The sequence below is a fragment of the Nelumbo nucifera genome, chromosome 2 (genome assembly GCF_055504915.1).
Source record: "Nelumbo nucifera cultivar China Antique chromosome 2, China Antique-T2T, whole genome shotgun sequence".
In the NCBI taxonomy this organism is placed as follows: domain Eukaryota; kingdom Viridiplantae; phylum Streptophyta; class Magnoliopsida; order Proteales; family Nelumbonaceae; genus Nelumbo; species Nelumbo nucifera.
Window position 1 is genome coordinate 23,143,205 of NC_142650.1, and position 24,953 is coordinate 23,168,157.

Below are 24,953 nucleotides of genomic sequence, written 5' to 3' on the forward strand. Positions count from 1 at the left end.
AATAACAATATAATAGCATTTATTTTTTTATATAACGGCATTTTTTAATGTCAAAAAACATTTATCTGTATAGTGGAATTTATAATTGCCACTAAAAAGTCTTAATCAATCAATTCGTTTAGGATTTAGTGGCATTTACGAGCGCCACTAAATGTCTAAATAAATTTATACATGCATGCTAAAAAATAATAAAATGAAGCAACAAAAAATATGTTGTTTATTATATAATGATAAATGGACCTGTATCAATAAATATTAATTTCATCATGCCCTTTAAATCAAATGCATATTATATATTTAATTAAAAAAATCAAATAATTATGAAATTTAACCAAATAAATCATTTTCATATAAAACAAATTTATCATAAAATGTTTATATATACATCTGTAACTTTCAGGTCATAGATCCATAATGGATAGTTCAAAAATGAACAAAAAATATAACAAAAAAAAATCATTTCGCTCTATGATGTTCAACAGTCATCATCAAAATCCAAAGTATATATTTTCAATACCCTCCATGTTAACAATTTCCTGAAAAAATAAATACATCTTGTTAATAAAAGCTAGATATAATATTATATCTTTGGATCCAATAATAGATGGCTGAGAGATATTTAAATAGAGAAAGATTTTACATAACAGATATTATATCTTTGTTGCAAATGGGAATGAAATCTCGTTCTTTCTGATTCCAATTCCCATTCTCATTCCTGTCTGAACCAAACAGACTATACGAATAAATCATTCCAGTTCTGATTCTAACTACAAACCAAACCGACTCTAACTTCATTAGCCATCCTTCTCCACATATGCATATATTATACACTATTCTATGATCATGCATGGGATTAGGGTCTAGGGCGTGCGATACAAGTTAGAAAATTTTGCCCCACTTTAATGAGTCCAAATCTCATACAAGCAAATACTCTTAATCATATTTAGGCATATCAACATGTAGTTAGATTCCTGTGCTTTTATTTTATGGTATATGCAGAATTTTTACTTGCAAGAAATCCCGTTGTCACTTTAATTACCAAGCTTGTGAGTATAGGCTGGTTGCTGGATACTCAAAACGGGTCAATTCTCATTGTTTATTGATTATCTCAGCTTGATGCTTCAACAATATATTTAATAGAGCGGCTATTAATATTTAAAAGCACTAGAATGCATGATTATGATTATCTAACATATCGCTGACTTTAGAAACCAATACATATTGTACGATGATAAAAAAATACACATTGTACGATAAATCAATATTTTAAACCATGTCTTTGATCAATCAACACTTTCTCCCTTTCTCTTGAGTTTTGATGAATACGACTTGATTGGTTATATATTAATACAGGGTCATTTGATTGTACTTTTTAGAGGTCTGAATCTGAAAATATTGTTTTTCAGATCTCTCCTCTTGTTTGGTTTTACCTTTAAACATGGCTTAATCTTATATTCAGATCTGAAAATAATAGACCTTGGGCCAGCTCTTAACGCAGTCAGATGCGTTTCAGAGCCGGTGCAAGGTCGAATCTACCATTCTATTTTTTTAGAAATGATGCACGTTACCCTTGATTACCCCCAAATCCAAAAAAACCTAATCATTTAACAGGGAGGAAGAACACCTCTCTCACTTTCGCTCAGGGAGGAAGAACCTCTCTCTCTCTCTCTCTCCTATGTTCCTACCACCACCACCGTCGCTGCAAGTTGCAGCGGATCTCTCTCTCTCTCTCTCTATCTCTCTCTCCCCCATATGTTCCCACCACCGCCACTGCTGCTGCAACTTGCAGCGGCGGCTCTCGCTCTCGCTCTCTCTCCCTCCCTCTCTCTCTCTCTCGCTCTCTCTCTCTCTCTCTCTCTCTCTCTCCCCAGTGTTTTCACCACTACCACCGCCGCTACAACATGCAACAGTGGTGGTTCGGTGAGTAAAAATATTTAATATAAATTATTTTTATTAATTATTAATTATTTTAATATTTTTTATTAAACATTAATTATTTTTTATTAAATTTACTTGTGTTATTTATTAATTATTTTATTAACTAGTAATTTTTAATGATTTCATTAATTTTTTAAAATTATTTTAATTTTTATTTATGTAAATTATTAATTATTTTAATATTTTTATAGTCATTAATTAATTTTTTAATTTTAATTGTTTCATTTATTAATTTATTATTTATTATTTGTATTGTTTCAATATTATTTTGAGGTTGAAAATGATTTTTTATGAGATCATGTAAATTGAACTCAACATTTATAAATAGTATGTTCTAAAGGTAAAATAATAAAATCAATAAATTTTATATGGTAAAACGGTAAAGGGTTGATCTAACACAAACAAACTTATGAATTTAAATCCTCTAAAAAGTAAAAAAGCATCTATACCTTTTTTCAGATTTCAGACATTTTTAATATCTTTTTAACTTTTCAGATTTATCAAATGCCACCTTAATTAAAAGGTCGAGTAATTGGGCCGGGCTCTGATTACCCAACATCTCAACTAAAGAGTCCTGATCTATTCTCACAAGCGGGCGCCTCACACTGTCCTTATAATGGCTGATTGTGTCACGCGTTTCCAGGTTCGTATGGGAGTAAAATACGAGCAGAGGAGCAAACTTTGTTAGCATGGACAAGCCCTTACTCCTCCAACCTAAGTTCGATGGTTTTGCATTTGGTGCCCAAAACATTCACCTCTGTGTCTGCTCTCTTTAGGTCAGGACTGAAGCCCTCCCTCCACCGGTTGCAATCTCCGATGGTCACCTGCGAGATGAGACTTTGGAAATGGTCGTCAGTGGGAGTATTCTACAGTTGAAAAAGAGAAACAAAAATTCCCAACAGGAGAGACAGATTTCTCAACAGCTTTTTGTTTTTGGGAGAAATTTACTTGGGTTTGAATCGTCGTAATCAATTTGTTGGTGTTTTTTCTCACTGGTGAGATTAATTCCCGTCGGAGAGATGAGAGGTTTGGGTCCTGACCTGAAAAAAAAAAGAGGGTTTGGGTCCTTCACGAAGAGAGAAGAAACAGGGATGAGAGGTTTTGAGCACCAAATGCAAAACTATCAAACTTAGGTTGGGAGAGTAGTGTCCATGCTAACAACGTTTGCTCCCCCTCCGCTTGTGTTTTGTTCCCACATGGCCACATGAACCCAGAGATGTGTGGTGCAACCAACCATTGTGAGGATGGTGTGAGGCATCCCCTTGTGAGGAACAAGCCCAAGCTTTCTGGCCTAAGCACATTGGATTCGGGATCTGCTCCTCACAGGGTGCACCTCACAACTCCATCCCATCCTGAATTGGAAACCTCTCCCCATCAATAATAACACAAAGTACAGGAGATGTTTCTCAATACACGGTGAGATGGGGCTGTGAGGTCCATGTAAAGTGCCTTCTATGAGAAGCAGATCCGGACTTAGCACATTGGCATAAGAAGTCATTCCCACTAGGACTCTAGGGGCACTATCCACGAAAGAAGGAATTGGGATCTGTTCCTCGTAGAATGCTCCTCACACCAAATTCATAGCCATATCCCACCGTATATTGGAAACATCTCTCATGAATAATAACATACAAATATGAAGATGTTCCTGATGTGCAGTTGTAACATGTATAGACTTTTATAGTTGTATCATTCAAAGATATATACACGGTACATGTACATACGTTCCAACCACTGTTTTCAAAATTGGATCGGACCAGATCGGACGGTCGGATTGGAAAAACTGGGAACCGATCACCTGACCGGTTCCGTTTTCCTTCAAAACCGCATTTTCTCTCAAAACCGTTGATTTTGGTCAGCAAACCGCTGAACCGACAGGTTAACCATTCGAACCGTTTGAACAGTTTTGACTGTTTTCTAATTTTTTAATTTTTTAAAAATTTTCTTATTTTTTGTCAGAACAGGCTAGCCGTTTGGGTCGAACGGTCGGACCGTTCGAACCGGTAACCGGACCCCTGACCGATTCGGTCACTGGTTTGTTTTTAAAAACCATGGTTCCAACTATCCCTCTAGAACGAAGTTGAATTTTTTGTACTGTAATCATCGTTACACGGATCTCCTGTAGCTCTAAGGAGCTCACATTAGTGCCCGACAGGCACCCCACATGCACATCTCAGCATGCATTGGGAACATCTCCCATACTTGTCATTGGTAGATGTTCCCCGTGATTAGCCAGTCAAACTGCTTAACCAAGACGTGGGCATTGGCTGGCTTTAACAATACTCGAAAACTATATATGTTAAAAAACCAGCCAAAACCATTGACTCAATAGGTCCAACCAAAAAAAATCAATGAACCAACCCTAATTTCAGAAAACCAAGTTTTCTAAATTTTTTAAATATAATGCAAACTTCTAGTGACTGTAATTTTGTTCGATTGGGGCAAATTTTTTTTATTTTGGTAAGCTTTCATGATTTATGATATTTTCTCTGATATTTTTATTAAAAAAATCTTTTTTGCACTCAAATCCTACTTTTTTATATTAATAAATTAAAACTAAAATAATATAATACATTATAGTAAAAAATTAAAGTTCATCTTCCATGAACTTCTTGACATAATTGCATGTAGATTAAAATACCCATGCAATTATTTTTTAACAAAATGTTTATTTTCCAAATTTTCTCTTGTTGTTAGCCCAAATCCTTTCCAATCTCTTTTCTGAAATTGATTTATTTCCCAAACTTTAAATTCACCCCCCCCCCCCTCTCTCTTTTTGTTGTAACCAACTGATGGTGGCTCAGTTGGTAGGTTCTTTGACTTGTTTAAGGGAGGGGGATGGGCTACCCCCATTGTGTAGCCCCATGAAGCAAAAAAAAAAAGGAGTTTGTATTGTTTTATTTTGTAAAAGCCAACCTCAATACTAATCGCATGGGTATTTCAAACATTTTTGTGTCTCTTTGTTAGAGGATTCTAACAAGGTCTATTTACAACTATGTCAGAAAGTTCAGGGGAGGCGATTGCAAGTACCAAACTTTAGGGGTTTCAACAATGGTAAGACATAGAAGAGGTTTCAACAATTTACCTTAGGGGTGAGTATGGATTGGTTCGGTTTGGTTCCATGGCAAAACCTAGAACCTACCCTATAGGGGAAGTTCAGCTTTAGTTAGGGCAAAGTCCATTCGAGCAGCCTTTACTGCCTTGCATTGAGAATATCTCCGTACTGATGTGCTTCATTTCAAGGGGAGATACTCCCAACGCAAGGTTGGGAAAGGCTGTTAGATCGGTGTGGGCACAGGATTGCCCTAATGGAAGCTGATCTCCTATAGGGGCCGGTTCCATGTTTTTGGAACTGGAACCTACCCTATGAAGGTCAGTTTTGGCTTTGGTGGTTCTAAGGTCAGTTCCAGGGTCTACCCATGGAACGTGTTCTTTTTGTACTCTCCCCCTTAAAAAAAATAAAACATGTCCTTTAAAAACTTAATTTGTATAGTTTAAAACTTATATTATCTTTATTGGTTAAATTGAGCAATTTAATATAAAGATTATCATAATATATTAATATATGGTTTAAGATTTGTCATTATAAGTTTACTAAATATTACTTTTTACAATATTTATTATACACATTTAATTAGAACGAAAACAAATGATATCAATGGTCAAGTAATACCATGACATTTGTAACCAAGGTTCAAAGTATTGGCCCGTATTGGCCAATACGTATCGTTTCAGGACCCCTTCGATATGCCCCTACGATGGGTGTATCGGGGGTCTGACCGGTTCAGGAGGTGGAGCCCTAAACCAGCCCCCTGAACCGGTTGCGAAAAAGAAAAAAAAAAACATAACAAAAAGCAATATCGATTCACCCAACACGCCCCTACCAATATTTTGAACCTTGTTTGTAACCATGATTGGGTTTAAATCTTCATATCCTTAAAATTTTTTAGGGGTTTATTTCAAGACAAGTTTGGTTCCAAGGCTAATTCCACCAAGGCTGATTCATTAGATCAGTTTGAATAGGGTGTAAATCCCTAGCCCCTAGAACCAACCTAGGTGGGGGTTGGTTCCAATAATTTCAATCTAGACCCTATCTTGTAACAGATCAGGCAAGGTTGGTTCAAGACCAGTTCAAAATCGGTTCTATTCGACTCTGGGTAGAACCTATCCATTTGCTCACCCCTAATTTACCCTATATATTACACCATCAATTGAACCTCTGAGACCAATAAACCCTCCCTTTTCCGGGTCAATGCCCCGTCCAATTCCGCAGAATCTGGAGTTAATCGCATCAGCAAGACAGCAACTCAACCATGAATACCAAAAACATCACTTACATTGGAACAAGCCAAGATAAGTGAAGAGTATACAAATGTGAACAGCCAACATAAATAACAATGTAGGTTCATGGACCATCCATCATTCCAAAGCATAAAATTGCCCAAAGCATACAAATTTGTTTAGTACAAGGCTTCAAAGCCGATTACATTACATAAAACTGCTCAAAGCATCTGCACTGGAACTGCTTCGGTGCTCCCACTGCCTGCTTAAAGTTGATATTCTATCCATTTCTGCGTGTTGAGTCCAAAGATTTTTCTTTTGCAGAATTGGCTCTGGTTCAGGCATCATCTCTCTCGTTTCAACCAGTATCTACTAAACAAATTCACATGACATTCTGTTTAGCATGTGAGCAAATGTACCTCTGTAAAGGGTTATTAGAAACAACCAAAATCATATCCATCCAACAGAAATGATCAGTCACAATAATGATCTTAACAAACATAGATGGCTAGGGAGAAAGGAAAAGGTAAACTCTATGATTACAATCAGCACTACCTTGGTAAATTTAGTAACATAAAAATAATCAGCACTAAGGGATTATAAGACAAGATGAATATGTGGTGTAACATGTATCCAGGAAGGACCTTAAACCCAAGCACCTTATGCCGGTGAAAAGGCAGCCACAAATGTCTTCTATCACTCGCATGTCTTGGTTCTATAGATAAATTTATCACAAAAAAATGAAGCATTACAGCATTCTTGGTGGAACCTAGAATAAAGCTGTCTAAGACTTGGAACCCAATCACTCACCATTTAATCAGGGTAGCAGTTGTAACTAACCCTTTGGCATTAAGTCTAATGAAAGAAGTAACCTCAACTCCAGAATACGATGTCAAATCAAAGCTATGGCTCGAAAAAATTACTTCAGAATATGGCTCTAAAAAATGCAATCCACCCATAAAGATATGGTCTGGGACCCAAAGCCTCTATACTAACACAAAACTTTGACATGTCGGGCATTTCTTTCACTGACGAGCTCCCAAAAAGGATACGCAGATAAAACAATAATAAAAAAAACTAAATTCAGACAAATTTTCAAAAGAGATATGAGAAAGAAACAAGGAACCGGACCGAGCATAGAACGAAAAAAGGGAGAAGTTCACGGGTGAGAGGTTCAACCAGGGTCGAACTGTGATGACATGCCATATACATATATATTACAAGTCATATAAATACTATATAATAATATATTTTATAACTTTTAATATAATTAAATATAATGTATGGATGGCAACTTCCTTAATTTTTAAAGCAAATAACTAGAGTTTAAGTCTCCTAACTTGCATCTTCTTCAAACTACATACATAATAAAGCAATATATAGTTATATACAATAAAGAATCATTAATTAACACAAGTTAAGAGGTGAATGGACTAATGGTAATTAAGCAATATATAATCTTAAATATGGTGTATGGATGGCAAGTTCTTTAATTTTTAAAGCAAATAACTAAGGTTCAAGTTTCTTAACTTACATTTTCTTCAAACCATGTAATATATACAATAAAGATTCATTAATTAACACAAGTTAAAAGGTGGGTGGATTAAATGATAATTAAGCAATATATAAAAATAAGAGATCGTGGTTTCAAATCTTATTAAACACATTTTAAAATTTCAATTGGTTAAAGACCCAGGTGGTAACATGAAATTGGGACCGGTTTTTCTGGTTCACCAGTTTTTTGGTAAAAGCAATTATTGGGGCAAAACCAAACCAGCCAAGGTCCTAGGACACGGTTCAACTGGTCTGACTGATGGATCAATTTTTTGGGCTAAGTACCTCGTCATTCGGTCTGCTTCCAAGTGGCCAATGACTCAGAGCCCGAAGTGGAGAATTTTGTTGGGTGAGGACTTGGATGTCGAGCTGACTAGGCCGAGTTGGGGGCAGGCTAGATGTCGAGTTGACTGGGTAGAGTTGCAGATTAGGTGTCGAGCTACATATTAAGTGTCAAGCTGACCAGAGGGCTAAGCTGCATTGATTGTTGAGCTTCGTAGTTCTTTAGAGACCTGCAAGGAATCAATGTCAGAGGACCTGGGGTGACTAACCCGGCGAGGTCGCTCCGATGATTTAGTTAGTACTCTCATAGTAGATTGCGAGTTGAAAAATCACAAAGTATGAGAGCTAAAATGTGCTTACTTGCCCCCCCCCTATAACATTGGGGTTGGTGCCATTATATAGGGCATTGTTTGGCGTGGGCTTCACGCACCGCATCCGAGATTTCTGCAAGGTCATCTAAGTGGTTCGAGATTCCCGGAGGCAACCGCCATGCACGTTGACCACCCTCCGAAACGTTCGGTACATGGGCCAACTTCCAAGGATCATGGGAGTGTTGGGATATAAATGCCGAATTTGTCAACGAGCACGTCTCACAGGTCGCCACCTAGACCTCAATCAGGCCGGCACGCCCTCGAGAGAGGTCGCTCCTTGCACCGAGGTCACTTCGGCTAGTGATGAGGTGCTGCAGGCCGGCCCTGGACGAGGTGATTCTAGCCGACCTGAATTGTGGTCGAGGTCGCCAGTTCGGCACCTGTGCCAGGTCGCTAGTTCGGGACACCATCATCTTGGTTAAGTTGTTGCCTAAGTGGTTCCGGGTATCACCCAGTTGTTCCGAGATGCCACGTGTCACAATGTCATTGGGGGGCCAAATCCGCCCTCATCAATTGCCCCCCACTCCCGAGCTGAAAGTAACTTGGCAAAGGGAGTAGATTGCTCCTTTTGGCCTGGAATGACCAATTCGATTAGCTCGTAAGCGTCGATCCAATTTGCTTCTCAGGTCGAAAGAGTCCAAGTATTTGCATCATTGTGCAAGACCTCGCCATCTTTATTTTCGGGGCACGAGAGCGAATTCATTTGCGTGAGAGGTGGAGTAGGTACCCCGAGGACATCTACCTTATTAGGGATGTTACCATCAAGAGGTTTTGCGATCCGACTAAGTATCTCAAGAGTGAAGCTCATCATGCCGTCCTTAAGAGGGTTTTGTGTGACTGCTATCAGGTCACTCCACCTAGGTAGACTTCGACGCAGTGTCCTTCGAACTGGCCCTAGCTAGTGAGTTTGATGCGGAGCCTTTGTTTTCTCGTGTTGAATGCGAATTGCTTTATATTTCGCCCATGCAAAAGAGGCAACTGGGTCCCACGTGGTGTCGATGTCTTTTATCAATTCAGCACTTTAGCCCCTAGGCTCTGGGAGCGACTCGTAGTCCACTCTCCTTGAGTTTGCCCATGCCGAAGAGGCGACTGGGTCTTATGCGGTGCCAAGGTCTTTTATCAGTTCGACAGTTTAGCCCTTAGGCTCTGGGAGCGACTCATAGTCCACTCTCCTTGATTTTGCCCATGCCGAAGAGGCGACTGGGTCTTATGCGGTGCCGAGGTCTTTTATCAGTTCGACACTTTAGAGCTACGACTACGCTGCATCAGCCTCGTTAGTGACGCCGGTCACTCACTCCTACAAGAGGCTACGGGGAGATTGACCTATGGGGGCAGCACTACTGACTTTAGGTCACCAGCTCGCACAGGAGCCTTGGAAGGCTTGACCGGCAGAGGCGTCCGTGCAGTCCGTTGGCCGCCAAAAGCCACGGAGAGCTCATCTTGTAGCGGGTACCTCGCGAAGAGGACTGATGAGGTTTTATTTGAGTTGAAATAAAGTCAGCAGAGCTGCTAAGTCTGTTGGCCATCAACTTCCTGCTTAGTCTTTGAGTTCATAAAAAATGGAAACTAGAAAGTGAGAGTTTTAGTTTCTAAAAGGTGAGAACTTAGCTTCTTGTAGTGTTTCCCACAGACGGCGCCAATTGATGGATCAATTTTTTGGGCTAAGTACCTCGTCATCCGGTCTACTTCCAAGTGGTCGATGACTCAGAGGCCGAAGTAGAGAATTTTGTTGGGTGAGGACCTGGCCGAGCTGGGAGTGGACTAGGTGCCGAACTAGGGGCAAGATAGGTGCCGAGCTGACTAGGTAGAGCTATAGATTAGGTGTCGAGCTGCATATTAGGTGCCAAGCTGACCAGAGGGCCGAGCTACATTGATTGTTGAGCTTCGTAGTTCTTTAGAGACCTACAAGGAATCAATGTCAGAGGACCCGGGGTGACTAACCCGGTGAGGTCGCTCCGATGATCAAGTTAGTACTCTCATAGTAGATTGCAAGCTGAAAAATCACAAAGTATGAGAGCTAGAATGTGCTTACTTGCCCCCCCCCCCCTCCTATGCCATTGGGGTTGGTGCCTTTATATAGGCATTGTTTGGCGTAGGCTTCAAGCACTGCATCCGAGATTTCCACGAGGTCGTGTAAGTGGTTTGAGATTCCCGGAGGCAATCGCCATGCACCTTGACCACCCTCCGAAACGTTCGATACGTGGGCCACCTTCCAAGGATCGTGGGAGTGTTGGGATATGCATGCCGAATTTGTCAGCGAGCGCGTCTTGCAGGTCGCCACCTGGACCTCAATCAGGCCGGCACACCCTCAAGGGAGGTCGCTCCTTGCGTCGATGTCACTTTGGCTAGTGATGAGGTGCTGCAGGCCGACCCTGGACGAGGTGCTTCTAGCCAACCTGAATTGTGGTCGAGGTCGCTAGTTCGGCCCCTGTGCCAGGTTGCCAGGTCGCTAGTTCGGCGCCTGTGCCGGGTCGCCAGGTCGGCGTCTGTGCCAGGTCGCTAGTTCGGCGTCTGTGCCAGGTCGCCAGGTTGGCACCTGTAACAGATCGCCAGGTCGGCGCCTGTGCTAGGTCGCCAGGTCGGCGCCTGTGCCAGGTCACTAGGTCAACGCTTGTGCCGGGTCACCAGTTCGGGACACCATCATCTTGGCTAAGTTGTTGCCTAAGTGGTTCCGGGTATCACCCAGTTGTTCCGAGATGCCACGTGTCACAATATCATTGGAGGGCCAAATCCACCAAATCAGGCTGACAAAATATAAAAATTCCGTGGATTAAATGATAATTAAGCAATATATAAAAATAAGAGGTCGTGGGTTCAAATCTCATTAAACACATTTTAAAATTTCAAATGGTTAAAGACCTAGGTGGTTCCATGAAATTGGGACTGGTTTTCTGGTTCACTAGTTTTTTGGTAAAAGCAGGGGCAAAACCAAACCGGCCAAGGTCCCAAGCCACGGTTCAACTGGTCTAACCATCCAGTCCAATTGGTTTTCTAAACAATGGTTCAGAGCCATTTCCAAACATCAGAGCATTAGGAGAACAACATTTGTGTAAATACTGATAATTGCTGACCTCCTTCCGTTTAATTTAAAATACAATGTAATATCCCCCTACAGAGAAAACAAAAGAAGAGAAAAAAAAAAAAAGACAAGCGGCTGTAATGGGAGAATCAAGTAATAATATCACAAAAAGAAGCTTAATTTGAAGTATGGTATGCTTCTTAGTATGAGGCACATGAGCCAAGAACTCAAGTGTCCAGCATGTCAACCTCTAGAAATCAAAGCAATGGAACATTGCCATAAGTAAATACTATATTATATATTGCCTAAAAATATTGCAATGAAACCTTAATAGATCTATTCTTTCCTATAAAACCTTGTCTAACTAAGACTTGCTAAGTGCCAAATTTCCTACTAACTTGAATTGAGCTTCATCAGCATATTTACAAGAAGTGTCAAGTTTGGCACAGTATCCACAAGTGTAAACATTGTTCCACCCATTGCCATAAGTAAATATTATATTATATATTCCTAAAAATACTGCAATGAAACCTTATTGGATCTATTCTTTCCTATAAAACCTTGTCTAACTAAGACTTGCTAAGTGCCAAATTTCCTGCTAACTTGAATTGAGCTTCATCAGCATGTTTACAAAAAGTGTCATGTCAAGTGTCAAGTTTGGCACAGTATCCACAAGTGCAAACATTGTTCCACCCACTAGTTTTGATGTGTCCTGGTAAAACTAATCACCATATATCCAAGAGAAGCCAACAGCAGAGTTAAAAAGGAAAGGTGCAACCGGACACATCTACCACAAATAGAAGCACAGCATACTCTTGATCAAAGATATGGTAACCAAACACCAAGGTAAACAAAAAATGGAGTTCAAGCATAGAATATCACAGAGCAAATGAACAAAGGCAAGTTCCAGAAGAACAGAATAGACCAGTCTCCCATAACACAAATACAAATATAGCACATCTTCATTTTTTTTGTGCCAATCATCCTCGATATGCTTGAGCCAAGAGTTGTTTTTGCACCAAATTGGCATTCCATCAAATTCCCAGTAACAATATTTATCTTTGTTAATATAAAGATTAGCCTCTAACATGCTTTGAGGAAAATTGTTACATCCTTTAGTAGCTTAAAGGATGAAGAAAGGTTCATGCTTGGGGCATTATAAGTCTGTTATCGTATCTGTTTGATGCAACTTATTCATTCTCTGCCATTCCAAAGTGAACCAGACTCTTCATCCCATGTATCTAATAGATGGAGGGGAAATAAGTAGGAAAAGAAATGAACCAATGTTCAATTTACGAGTTTTGATCAGGAGTGTTCAGATGGTTCACAGAGATAGGAATAAGACATAGAGGACCTAGTCCATTGTACATAGATATTGATCCCTGAAAATACTTGGACAAAAACTGCCACCGCTACATTTAGAGTCTGCAGCATAAATAGTCCATAGTTGTGTAAAAGAAATTATTCCCCAAACAAGGGCCAAATGCATAGAAAGAACTACACAAGGAAAGGTACCACCAAACAAATGGTGGATAGATTTGTATTATAAATGATGAGGAAGAAGACAAGCACTCAAAGTAAGGGATTTTTCTTCTATTTCCTAGGATACCTAATAACATTTTTAGATATTGTAATTTCAAACAGATCTGGATCCATTATGAAGAACCAAAGGAGAACAATTGAGTTGCTAATATACAACAATGCAAGCAATTCAACATGTGAAACAAGATCATTGAGATTTAAAATTGAGAGGAAAGAAAACAAACAGTTGAAAAGAACATACATCACCCACTAATGTTCTCAGTAGAGACATCAATGTCATCTTCATCGTCATCATCACGATCACCCTGCCGTATTTTTGCAATCTCAGCCTGTGCCCTCTCTAAGATCTGCCTCTTCTGCAATTCCAAATCTCTATGGAATTCCATCCTCATTTTTTCCAATTCTAGCATCTGCTGCCTCTTACTATTCTCAATCTTCTCATAAATCTCCCCAAATTTCTGAATAGAATCAGCAAGCAACCTAAAGGAAGAACTTCCTCCAGTATCATCTCCAAATCTTGGTCTATTAGGTGGAAGGCCATCTGAATCATCCTCGTCACCCTCTGATGATTCTGAATTCCCAGGGCTGTCCCTCATCTCATCCAACCCATTGGCACGATTCAGATAAACTCTGGGGTTCATAAAGACATACTCACCTGAATCCAGTCCACATGACAATCCAGGTTGACGTGCTGATGATGTCATGAGCATATCCATTTTCTTAAAATAAACCCATTTACTGGTTGTATTACCGGTCTCAGCTAACTTCATCTTCTCCTTTTTGTATTTCTTCTTCAATGTATCCAAACGATTGCGACATTGAGTATCTGTCCTAATTGTATTTGACTCTTCAGAGACCTTATTTGCAACTTCATGCCATTCATCAGATCGAAGACTCTTTCTTCCAAGCTGAAGAAATCGATCACCCCAAGCATCTAGTAAAACAAAGGTCGCATGTTCTGTCCAATCAGCTGGGGAATTCCGGCCACCAAAGGATGGTTTTGGAGCAGCAGCAGCAGCAGATGGCGCTGCTATCCTGGGGGCAAACTCATAACCCAAATTCTTAAGTTTTCGCTTCTTTCTGTGCCTCTCAGATTCTTCGTCGACCTCAATCCTCCTACGATAATTGCCACCATCATCATCGTCCTCGTCATCGTCATCTTCCTCCTCTTCATCTTCATCTTCTTCTGCCTCTTCCGTAACCCGCTGCACACCTGCTTCTTCCTCTTCCTCCTCTTCCTCCTCTTCTTCCTCTTCCTCCTCTTCTTCTTCCTCTTCGTCTTCATCACCATATTCATTACCAACAGTCTGTGGATAAGAGGCGTTTCGCACCGGGAGTTTCGGGCGGTGCGAAGAACCGTAGCTCTGATGATGATTTCCAGGATAAGGATTTGGAGGATACCTCGCATCGTCCTCTGTGTCGTCCATTTCCACAAAATTGAGGACCAATAACAACAACCAAGAAAGCCCAAAACAAATTATTTTCCGCTCTCAGCAACCATAATTTATTGTCTTCGCGAACTTATTGCTCCTTTCTGCTGAGTCAAAAAAGAAGAAGCAAACAATCAGAGGGCCCTAATTCCTTATCCTAAAGATCCCATCTTTCTGGCCTTCCAGAACCCTAACTCTCCGTAAATGCAAACCAAACACAGAAACCAACCCAAAGATCGTTGCCTTTTGCTTTCAAGAAGTCAAATTTCTAGTTTTGACTTTTGAAGAACCCTAATTTATTTATTATCTGCAGGGTTAAAGATAATATCAATAAGAATTGGAAGAAATAAAAAAAAAAAAGAGGAAAAAGAAATCGTTTAGAGAAACCCTAACCTGTTCGGTTGCTTGTTATTTGTAACAGGGCACTCATTTGGACTACTTCTAGGGTTTTGGTGATGGCAATAAGAGAGAATAGGAGAGCCGCTAGTTTGGCTCATCTGGGGAGAAGATGAGTCGAGATGAAAAAGAAGGGTCATGTGCTAAAATACGCAGCGTACGTAATTAGAAAGCTTGATGTTCTTGTCCGATCACGATCGATGCCCAGTTCGGCTCCGCCAATGCTATTCGTATGTGGGACACGGTGTCGGCTTGGTGGAGGACGCACCAAAACAGAGAATTGGGGAATTTTATTCTAACTTAATGGGAGTTGGGAGATGCCTTAACTCTTCGACTCTTCCACTCAAGTTGCTGATTTGGAAATTCTTTCAATTCGTGAGTCACCCCTTTTGTTGGAAAAGATTATGGGAAATTGTCTAAAACTTATCATGAATTTTCAGAATTTCTCTTAAATTCAACACAACTTTTAAAAATGTCTAAAACTCACGAAGTCATTAACTTGACGTTAAACAGATTAACGGGTATTAATATATTACTGATATAGCGCAATCCGAGTGCTCCCAGTTGGAGGTGATTTGGCTATCAGCAACGATGGGAACTGAGGAACTTGCAAGAGATGAATCAAAGAACTCGGGGTAGCTTACCCGGCGAGGTCACTCCGATAGTTAAGTTAGCACTTAGTAGTGAGCTTGAAGATGATAATAGATTATGAGAGAGATAGAGAACATAGATTACGCCTTTTTTTGCCCCTGGGGGTGAGGTCTTTATATACCGGAGTCCTCGCGGGTTTGGTGGAGTAGTTCTTGGATCCCCGCTGTGATGGGATCCATTTCCGTGTTAGGTGGGGATAATGCCACCAACCGTTAAGGTTGCCCATTTTCGCCTGAATCGGGGAGTGGGTGAGCTAATATAGCCGTTACAAGGCACGATCCCGTAAGATGTGGAGTATGGTGACGAGATCTTCGGGGTTGCCATGCGGTGGTTGGTCAGCATTGCCTGAGCTCGTGCTCATTAGATCCGGCCTGATATAAATGCCGAAGTGCCTTGGGACCGAGGTGGTCCTGATGTAACCTTGCACCAAGGCATACCCGTCCCGAGGTAGACTTGTCCCGAGGTGGTCTGGTTATCCGAGTTCGATCCGTTGCGGACTTGGCATGTTAGAGTGAGTTCTCGGCCTGCTAGTTTAGGTCGTGTCCACATGTCCCTTATTACTAGGTCGGGCCAAATTACCCTTCATCAATTGCCCCCCACTCCCCGAGCCAGGGGTCCTAACCCGGTGTGGGGAGTTCATGACGAGCCAAGTGGATTTAGTCCGAGGTCTGGGCAGCTAGTCAGATGATTCACGGGTCGGACTTGTTCAGCCACCCGGCTCAACCAGGAAAACCCAGGTCGCGTCTGGCCTACGCGTAGACGTCACACGATGTATAAACTCCGTGGATGTCAAAAAATGCACTAACTGATTTTATCCTCGGGGGTTGCGCAACCGGTTTTCCTAGGAGCCGTTGGATCGCTTCGATCTCGACCGTTAGTTCTCGGACATAGCGGCTATAAATAGGGGGTCCGCAACTCATTTTTCTCACCACAAATTCACAAGTCCGTTCTGAGGTCGCATCGGAATCCTTTAGCTTGCTCTTCTCTTTGTTTTCCAAGGTCATCCTTCTTTTCGGTGAGTCTGTGTTTTCCTGTTCTTCCTTTGTTTTTTTAATCATGTCCAGTTCTAGCGTAGACTGACTTTTAGGTAGTTCTAGCGAGGTTGAGGGTGTCGTGGTGCAATCCGCGGCCCCTGCTGGGGAGGTCAGCTCGCCGCAGGGTGACTCCCCTCTACCGTCTTTAGTGGAAGCTTCTGCTCCCGAAGTTGAGCCATCTCGGCTCGGGGAGACCGAGGTTTAGGATGAGGGTCCGTCCTCTAGGATGGAGGCCCCATCTTCTTCCCGGGCTCGGGATCCAGATGACTTCGGTCCTTCTACTCTAACTTCGGATAGGTTAATGTACCTTGTAGCTTGCTATCGTCTTCCCGATAGCTTGGTTTTTAGCCTTCCCTTAGGTCAATACCATTGGGCTCATGATCACCATGAGCTCGCGGTCTTTGAGGAGCAGCTTGCGGCCGGGCTGCGCTTCCCTCTTCACCATTTCATTATAGAGGTAGTTAAGTTTTTTAACATTACCATCGACTAACTACATCTGAACTCTATTCAGAATATAGTTGGTACTATCTCTTTGTTCCACACATACAACCGGCCTCTGTCCTTAGACACCTTTAGCTTGATCTGTGTAAAAGCGAAGCTCTGCTTGTCTGCGCGGGGACCTCATACAAAGCTATTATATCTCACCTCGGCCTGGTTTCAAAATCCTGTTCAGCTGCCCGAACAAGGTTCCATCCTAGAAAAGGAGGTATTTCATTGTCCGAAATCCTGAAGGGTGGTCTTTTCCAACCCACTGGAGGGTAGCTATCAAGGATCCCGGGGTGAGCTTGGATGCAGAAACTAGGGCAGTCATCAACTCGTGGAGGGACCTCGGCCTCGAGATAAAGGATTTCTTGGCCGATGAGAAGCTTGTGCGAGCTGGTCTGAGCCCTCCTGGTAGGTTTTCACATTGGTTTTTTTTTTTATTTTAAAGTTCTTTTTAATTCGTGGCTAACCTTTTGTTCTCGCGTTTACCATGCCGGAGGTCGATGCCGAGAACCTTCTCAAGAGCTCTCAGAGAGGGAAGAAGAGGAAGGCTTTGAAGAGGCTTCGCCGGGAGGCCGGTCCTTCAGCCCCTGCCCCGTTCGAGGTCCTAGCTGTGGAGCCGATCTCTGTCGAGCTCCCCAAGGAGGAGGTTTGTCCTCAACCCCCCGTTGTGGACCTGGATGACGACCAGGAGGAGGGTGCTCAATCTCGTGAACCGGGGAGCACTTATGTACCCGAGCGGGAAAGTGTCAAACCTCGCAGGCTGGAGAGTACTTTTGCACCGAGACCCAGGCCTTCCAACCAGAGCATAATGACTCTCAAGCTCGCAATGCGCAAGAGAAGGGATGCCGCCTTCCCTGACGAGGTCGCGAAATGGGCTGACATGTCCACATCCCTGCTCGGAGCCCGAGATGCCGGTTACTGCATGGTGGTAAGTATCCTACTTTACAGTTTATTTCCTTGTTAATTTCAAATGTACTTACTTCGGTTTTGTTTGCTAGGTGAACTCCGTTATTCAATCGTTGATGTTCCAGTTTGGGATTCGTCTGAAGTGGGCTCTAGAAGCCGAAGAAAAGGCACGTGAGCATCACCGCGAACTGGACCTAGCTCGGGGTGAGATACTTCGGGCCAAGAATGGAGCTCGAAGCCAGCATGAGCTGATTTTGGCCATGACTGAGCAGAAGGAGAAGCAGCAGGAACTAATCTCCACACTGACTGAGGAGAAAATGAAGCAACAGGAGTAGATTTCGACGCTGACCGAGGAGAAGGTGAAGCTTCAACAAGAAAACGAGAGTCTTGAAGCGATGATTCAGGAGCGGACTTAGATCTTCAAGATCGCTATCCAAGAGGCTCGAGCTGAGGAAAGAAGCTATGTTGTCGAACGCTTCAAGGAATCCTCGGAGTTCCACGATCTCCAGGTCAAGTATGGATCGAGCTTCTATTGTTCCAGGTTCAAGTTGTGTAGATACTTGGTGCGGTAGAAGTTTCCCGACCTCGATCTCGGAGTCCTTACTATGTCAGGCCTTACCCCCGAGGTGGCGAAGGCGGCAAACGAAGAGCCTAGCTCATCTGAGGAGGAAAGTGATGATGAAGCCGAAGAGGTGGGCCCCTCGGGTCAGGAGGACATGGAGACCGACCCAGTTGGCAATCCTCCTAAGTGATTCTGGCTCTTTCTTTTCCCTGTGTTTTGGATGTACGCCTCGAAGCCACCGAGCTCGGGTTACAACGAAGTCTCTGTACTCACACTATTTCAATCAATGAAATATAAATTTTTCTAAGCAATCCTTGTGCAAAAATATTCCAAGTATGAGTGACTCCCGATCGGGGCAACGAATGTATAGGTTACCTGAATTGTCGAGCTACTGAGTTGGACAACAAGTAACGATAACCAAAGTAAAAAATTTTCTAAGTGTTTGTTACCCCGAACTGTCTTCTTACACTATTAGTAGGGGCAATTTTACGTAATGTACGTTGAGGTGAGTGACATCACAGGGTACATACCCGTCCTGTCCGCGCACAAGCTGTTCATCTAAATGCCGGTTGTCCCTAACGGGCCCAACTTGTTGATATATGCCGAACTGGGCTAGACATCGTAGGGCTCACACTCGAGTTGTCTACACTTTAGGGATTAGAAGTATTTTGCCTATGCCGAAGAGGCGACTAGGACTTATTTGCCTATGTCGAAGAGGCGACTAGGACTTGTCTTCCCATGCCGAGGAGGCGACTAGGACTTATATTCCCATGCCGAAGAGGCAACTGGGACTTATATAACCATGCCGAAGAGGTGATAGGGACTTATCTGCCTATGCCGAAGAGGCGACTAGGACTTGTCTGCCCATGCCGAGGAGGCGACTAGGACTTATATGCCCATGCCGAAGAGGCGATTGGGACTTATCTGCCTATGCTAAATAGGCGACTGGGACTTATCTGCCTATGCGGAAGAGGCGACTAGGACTTGTCTGCCCATGCTGAGGAGGCGACTAGGACTTATGTGCCCATGCCGAAGAGGCAACTAGGACTTATCTACCCATGCCAAAGAGGCGGTTGGGACTTATCTGCCTATGCCGAAGAAGCGACTAGGACTTGTATGATGCCGAGGTCTTTTATTAGCTCGACACTTTTAGTCCTTAGACTTCTGGGAGCGACTCGCAGTCCGCTCTCCAATTCAACAATCATAGGTAGTATCGCCTTAAATTGTTGATGTTCCACGCTCGAGGTACTTGCTTTCCTTCTAAGGTTTTGAGCTCGTACATACCTTCCCCAAGTACCCACTTTACTTGGTAGGGACCTTCCCAGTTCGGTCCGAGCTTACCTACACCGGGCTCAGGTACCATAACTTTCCGAAGTACCAGGTCCCCGACATGGAAGTGTCGCTTCTTGACCTGGGCGTTATAGTTCCGAGCTACTCTTTGCTGGTAGGCTACGGTCCGGATATATGCGAGGTCCCATACTTCTTCCACCAGGTCGAGGTTGGTACGAAGCTCGTCATCATTTTCTTCTTCGTCGTATGCCTCCAGGCGTAAAGTAGGTACCTCGATCTCGGTTGAGATTACTGCTTCTGTACCATAGGTGAGGTTGAAGGGGGTTTCACCTGTGGCGGTCTTGACAGTGGTTCGGTAAGCCCATAGTACGATGGGCAGCTTGTCTACCCATAGTCTCTTAGCTCGGCCTAAGCGAGCTTTTAGTCCACGGAGTATAGCTCTGTTCGTGACTTCCGCCTGCCCGTTTGTCTGAGGGTGTGCTACCGAAGTGAAGTTTTGTCGTATCCCATCTCGGCACACCAGTTCTGAAACTTGATATCTTCGAACTGCTTGCCGTTGTCAGAGATGAGCACTTGAGGCAGCCCAAAGTGGCATACTATACTCTTCCAAAAGAAGTTTTGTACACTTCGAACTGTGATTGTTGCTAGGGGTTCCGCCTCTACCGACTTTGTAAAGTAATCCACTGCTACCACCAAGAATTTCCTCTATTCTGTCACTGGCGGGAATGGTCCAAGAATGTCGATTCCCCACTGTGCGAAGGGCCATGGGCTAGTGAATTACTTCAGGTCGGAAGTGAAGGGATGAGAGATCCATCATATGGATAGCCGAATCCTACAGGTAGGTAGGGCGAAATTTCAAAAATTTCTCTCTCCCATGTGGGAATCACATTCCTAGTTTTAGAAAATCTGCATTTTCAATGATCAATTTTGAACCAAGAACCGAACCAGATCTGAAACCAAGAGGTAGGAGAAGGAGGTACCTGATACGAAGAAACAATATCTCCTAATGAAGGTGTTCACACCCAAGTAAAACTCCAAAGACTGCTCCCACTAAAGATGACACAACGTAAGGTGGAGCAGAATCAACAGGTTCTTCACAAGAACCGAATCCTTCAGCAAGAATTCGATGGAGGGTATGTGAGCACGACTTCAAATCAGTTTTTCACCAAAAACTGATATCAATAACACTTCTTGATCACTCCTACAATGGAGATCGAACTGGCAATGGCGGTAGCAGGAGGAGGGCGCAAGAGTAGAAGATGGCACAGTCTTACTGTAGCTATCTTCTCTCTTTCTGTGATCTGAGATTTGATCTTAAAAGATGTTTGGAGGTTCGCCCTCCTCCTCCTTTTATAGCCTTAAAGAGAACTCCTAATCTCATTAGGAGTTTCCTAATACAAATTTGTATTTTGATCAGGACTTTTCTTTAAGAGATAAGGATAAGCCCTTATCTTATTTGCAGATTAGATCAGCCCTCCTAATCTTATTAGGAGTTTCCAAATCCAAATATGTATTTAGATCTGGACTCTCTGAGTGGATAGAGATAACTCCTTATCCGATCTACTGATCCAAATCCCAGATCCGCCCCCTTCTTTAACTAATCAAATTAGACTAGTTCGATTTGGGCTTTAGGCCCATTAAGTCCATGTGCTCACTAACCTTCCAGATTGCTGCCCAGATGGGTTTTCTTATATGGCGTGGGACCCAAACATTGACCTACACATCAGCCACATGGGTTCAGCCTAGCCTTTGTTACAAGGCCTGACCGAATTCACTGTTATGGGTAGTGAACCCTTGAGCCCATCACCATGGGCTCTTAACGGGCCCAACACTTACACTAAATGGTCATTGGGCCAAGCCACCTCATAAAAACCCAGGGACTGTGGGCAGATGCAAGATTAGCCCATCAGGTATTACCCTTAATGGTCTTACACTTAACCTCTCAGCCCATAATGATCAAACACTGCTCGACAAGAGAGGACCTCTCATTCGGCTGCAAGGAACATTGTTGCACTCCCTACTCACATGGATCCCGAGAATTAAAACCTTTTGCAAACATTTTGAAACCGTATATATATATATATTTTGCAAAAACAAATTTCAATGATTGAAATCGGCTGCCGACAGCTTTGGTTTCCATCAGAGAGATTGCATCCCCGATCATTACCTTTGTCCGACAAAGGGGCTGATTCTGTCACTATGATCACCCACTCAAATGAATTCTCGGATTGTCCCAACATACCCAGGTTTTGACCCCCTCTAAGGATCTCACTCATTGGCATATCAAAGACAGCCCAATCTAACACCTAGTGCAGTATCATAATCGAGTGTAGGGGTTAGGTGTAACATTTCAGTTTTGCCCACTAATCACCAAGGTCTAGGGCAATACTGGAATTCTGGTACAGTTCAGGGTTTCAAATAAACCTACACTACATGTACCTCGGGTCTCACCCTGGCAGCTGAGATAGGCTACCCCAACCAACTTGGCGGCACATCAGTGTCAGCCTTATCAAGATAAATCTCCCCAGATCTATCCAACGGCTATGAACATTCTAAACTAACACGAGTCTCATATGTGTCCAATTTAAGGGTATTACATAGAAACACACCATAATAACATAAATCAAATATGTACTTTATTCATTTACATTAAATGTCATAATGTACATCATTCTAATTGGAGTTAAGGGCATACATTGTCTAACAGGCAGCAGATTGGTGATGGATGTTGGCGTGCCTCTGGCATTTATCGCACTTCTTGACAAGTTCGAGTGCGTTGCCTTCATTGTGGGCCAGTAATATCCTTGTCACAGCGCTTTCTAGGTGAGAACCCTGCCCCCCAAGTGTCCGCCACACAGGCCTTAATGAGTGTCACGGAAAACGAGCTCAGCCTCTGAAGGTCGCAAGCAGCGTAAGTAGGGGAGCATGTAGGATCTCCAGTACAGTCGTCCGTCTATCATGACGTACTTGGCTACCTGTCGCTCTACCCTTCTAGCCATGTTAAGATCTGTCGGGCAGGTTCCGTGAAGTAGGTAGCTCGCGAGTGGGTCAATCCAGCTCAGCTCTATTTGTGTAACAGGAGCGACCTCTTTTGCCCCCCCCCCCCCCGTCCGAGAATGGTGGGCTGAGCTGAGGTAGGTTCTCCATGTACACGGTCTTCATGGTATTGCTGCTTGTGCTGGCTAACCGGGACAGGGCATCGGCTTCAGCGTTCTCGGACCTTGGAATCTGCGTGATGAAGTATGATTGGAAGTTATGTACAACTTCTCTGGCTTTGGCTAAATAAGCTGCCATGGTGGGGTCACGAGCTTCGTAATCGCCGGTGACCTGGTTGACCACGAGCTGGGAGTCGTTGTAGATGATGACGTGTTTTGCTTGTACCTCGTTCGCTAGTGTGAGCCCGACTATCAGTGCTTCGTACTCCGCTTCGTTATTAGATGTTGCGAACTCGAACCGAAGTGCGTACTCCAGATTCACCCTGCTTGGCCCGTGTAGAATAACACCGGCTCTGCTTCCTTGTTGATTGGATGAGCCGTCTACATGGAGGATTCAGGGCTCCTCGTCCCAGGTTGGCCTTGCTCTAACCGGGGCCGGTGTTGCACTGGTCGAATCCTCCTCTTTGTGCTCGAGCTCAATCAGTTCGGGGACTGCGGTGTTGATGGTGCATTCTGCAACGAAGTCGGCCAAGGCTTGGGCCTTAATCGCCGTCTGAGGCTCGTACCGGAGGTCGTACTCACTGAGTTTGATGGCCCACTTTGTCAGTCTGCCAGATACCTCGGGCTTGAGTAAGACTTGCCTCAGAGGTTTATTGGTGAGAACGACGACTGTGTGGGCTTGAAAGTAAGGACGAAGCTTCCGAGCTACTGTGACCAGCGCGTACGCCAACTTCTCGATCTCTGGGTACCTGGTTTCGGCGTCCTGCAAAACTTTACTCACATAGTAGATAGGTCGTTGGACCCGATCTACTTCCTTTATTAGTACCGAGCTGACCACCTCATCGCTCGCGGAGAGGTACAGCTTAAAAAAATCACCCTCCTCGGGTCGGGTCAAAACCGGGATACTAACTAGGTATTTCTTCAGCTCGTCGAAGGCGAGCTGGCATTCTTCAATCCACTCAAAGTTCTTACTTTTCTTAATCGCCTTGAAAACAGGCTGGCGGCGATCTGCTGATTTGGACATGAAGCGACTTAGGGCAGTCGTACGGCCATCCAACCTCTCTACCTCTTTCAACTTGCGAGGTGACTTCATATCTAGGATAGCCTTTAATTTTTCGGGGTTTGCTTCGATGCTACGTTGGTTAGCTATGTAACCCAGGAATTTACCCGAAGTGACACCGAAGTCATCTATTAGGGTTCAATTTCATGTTATACTTGCGTAGAACTTCAAGAACACATTGCAAGTCATTTATTAGACAGTTCAAAAATCGGGTTTTGACGACCATGTCGTCTACATAGCATTCAACCTTATTGTCGATCAACGGCTCAAACAGTCTGTTGACAAGTCTTTGGAAGGTCACCCCAGCATTTTTTAGCCCGAAGGGCATGACCTTGTAACAATACAATCCTAGTTTGGTTATGAATGTTGTTTTTTCCCTTGTCAGCGGGGTCCATCTTGATCTGGTTATAACCCGAGTATGCGTCCAGAAAACTAAGTAACTTGTGCCCTGAGGTCACGTCTACTAGACGGTCGATCTTAGGGAGTGGGAAACAATCCTTCGGGCAAGTTCGATTCAGGTCAGTGTAATCGACATACATGCGCCATTTACCGTTGGCTTTTTTTACCAGAATGGGGTTAGCTACCCAGCTCGGGTAATTGACATCCCTGATGAAATCGGCTGCGAGGAGTTTCCCGACCTCCTCATCGACTATCCTCCAGCGCTCCGGGGTGAGGTTGCGTTTCTTCTGTCTAACTGGCCTGACTACAGGATCAGTATTTAGCTTATGAGTTATTATCTTTGCATCTATACCGGGCATTTCTGCCGCAGACCATGCGAATATATCTAAATTCTTAAATAAAAAGATTACCAGCTGAGAACAGAGAGGCTTTTCGATCGACGCCCCGACCTGGAGGGTCCTGGCTGGATCTTCTTTTGAGGTCGGGATATGGACCGTCTCTTCGGTTGGTGTAGCTCACTCCTCGAAATACTCCACGGGTCGCTCTAGCTCGACGTCGTCCGCCAGCTTGGCTTTCCCTTTGAGGGTGGCAACGTAG

General features: G+C 43.3%; 1 protein-coding gene across 4 annotated transcripts; it reads right to left on the reverse strand.

Annotated features, from left to right (window-relative positions):
- Positions 1–6,252: 6,252 nt before the first annotated feature.
- LOC104595232 (uncharacterized) lies at positions 6,253–15,071 on the reverse strand. Of its 4 annotated transcripts, none has more exons than XM_010255857.3 (3): positions 14,811–15,070; positions 13,229–14,724; positions 6,253–6,588 (listed from the first exon to the last, which is right to left on the reverse strand). In XM_010255857.3, the coding sequence occupies exon 2, from the start codon at positions 14,412–14,414 to the stop codon at positions 13,230–13,232; it is 1,185 nt and encodes a 394-aa protein (XP_010254159.1). In that variant the 5' UTR covers positions 14,415–14,724; positions 14,811–15,070; the 3' UTR covers positions 6,253–6,588; position 13,229. The 4 variants fall into 4 exon arrangements, with proteins under 4 accessions (XP_010254159.1, XP_010254158.1, XP_088754581.1 ...); XM_010255856.3 differs by having other exon boundaries at positions 6,253–6,591; positions 14,811–15,068; XM_088898456.1 differs by lacking the exon at positions 6,253–6,588 and adding an exon at positions 6,598–11,170 and having other exon boundaries at positions 14,811–15,071.
- Between the last annotated feature and the right edge of the window lie 9,882 nt (positions 15,072–24,953).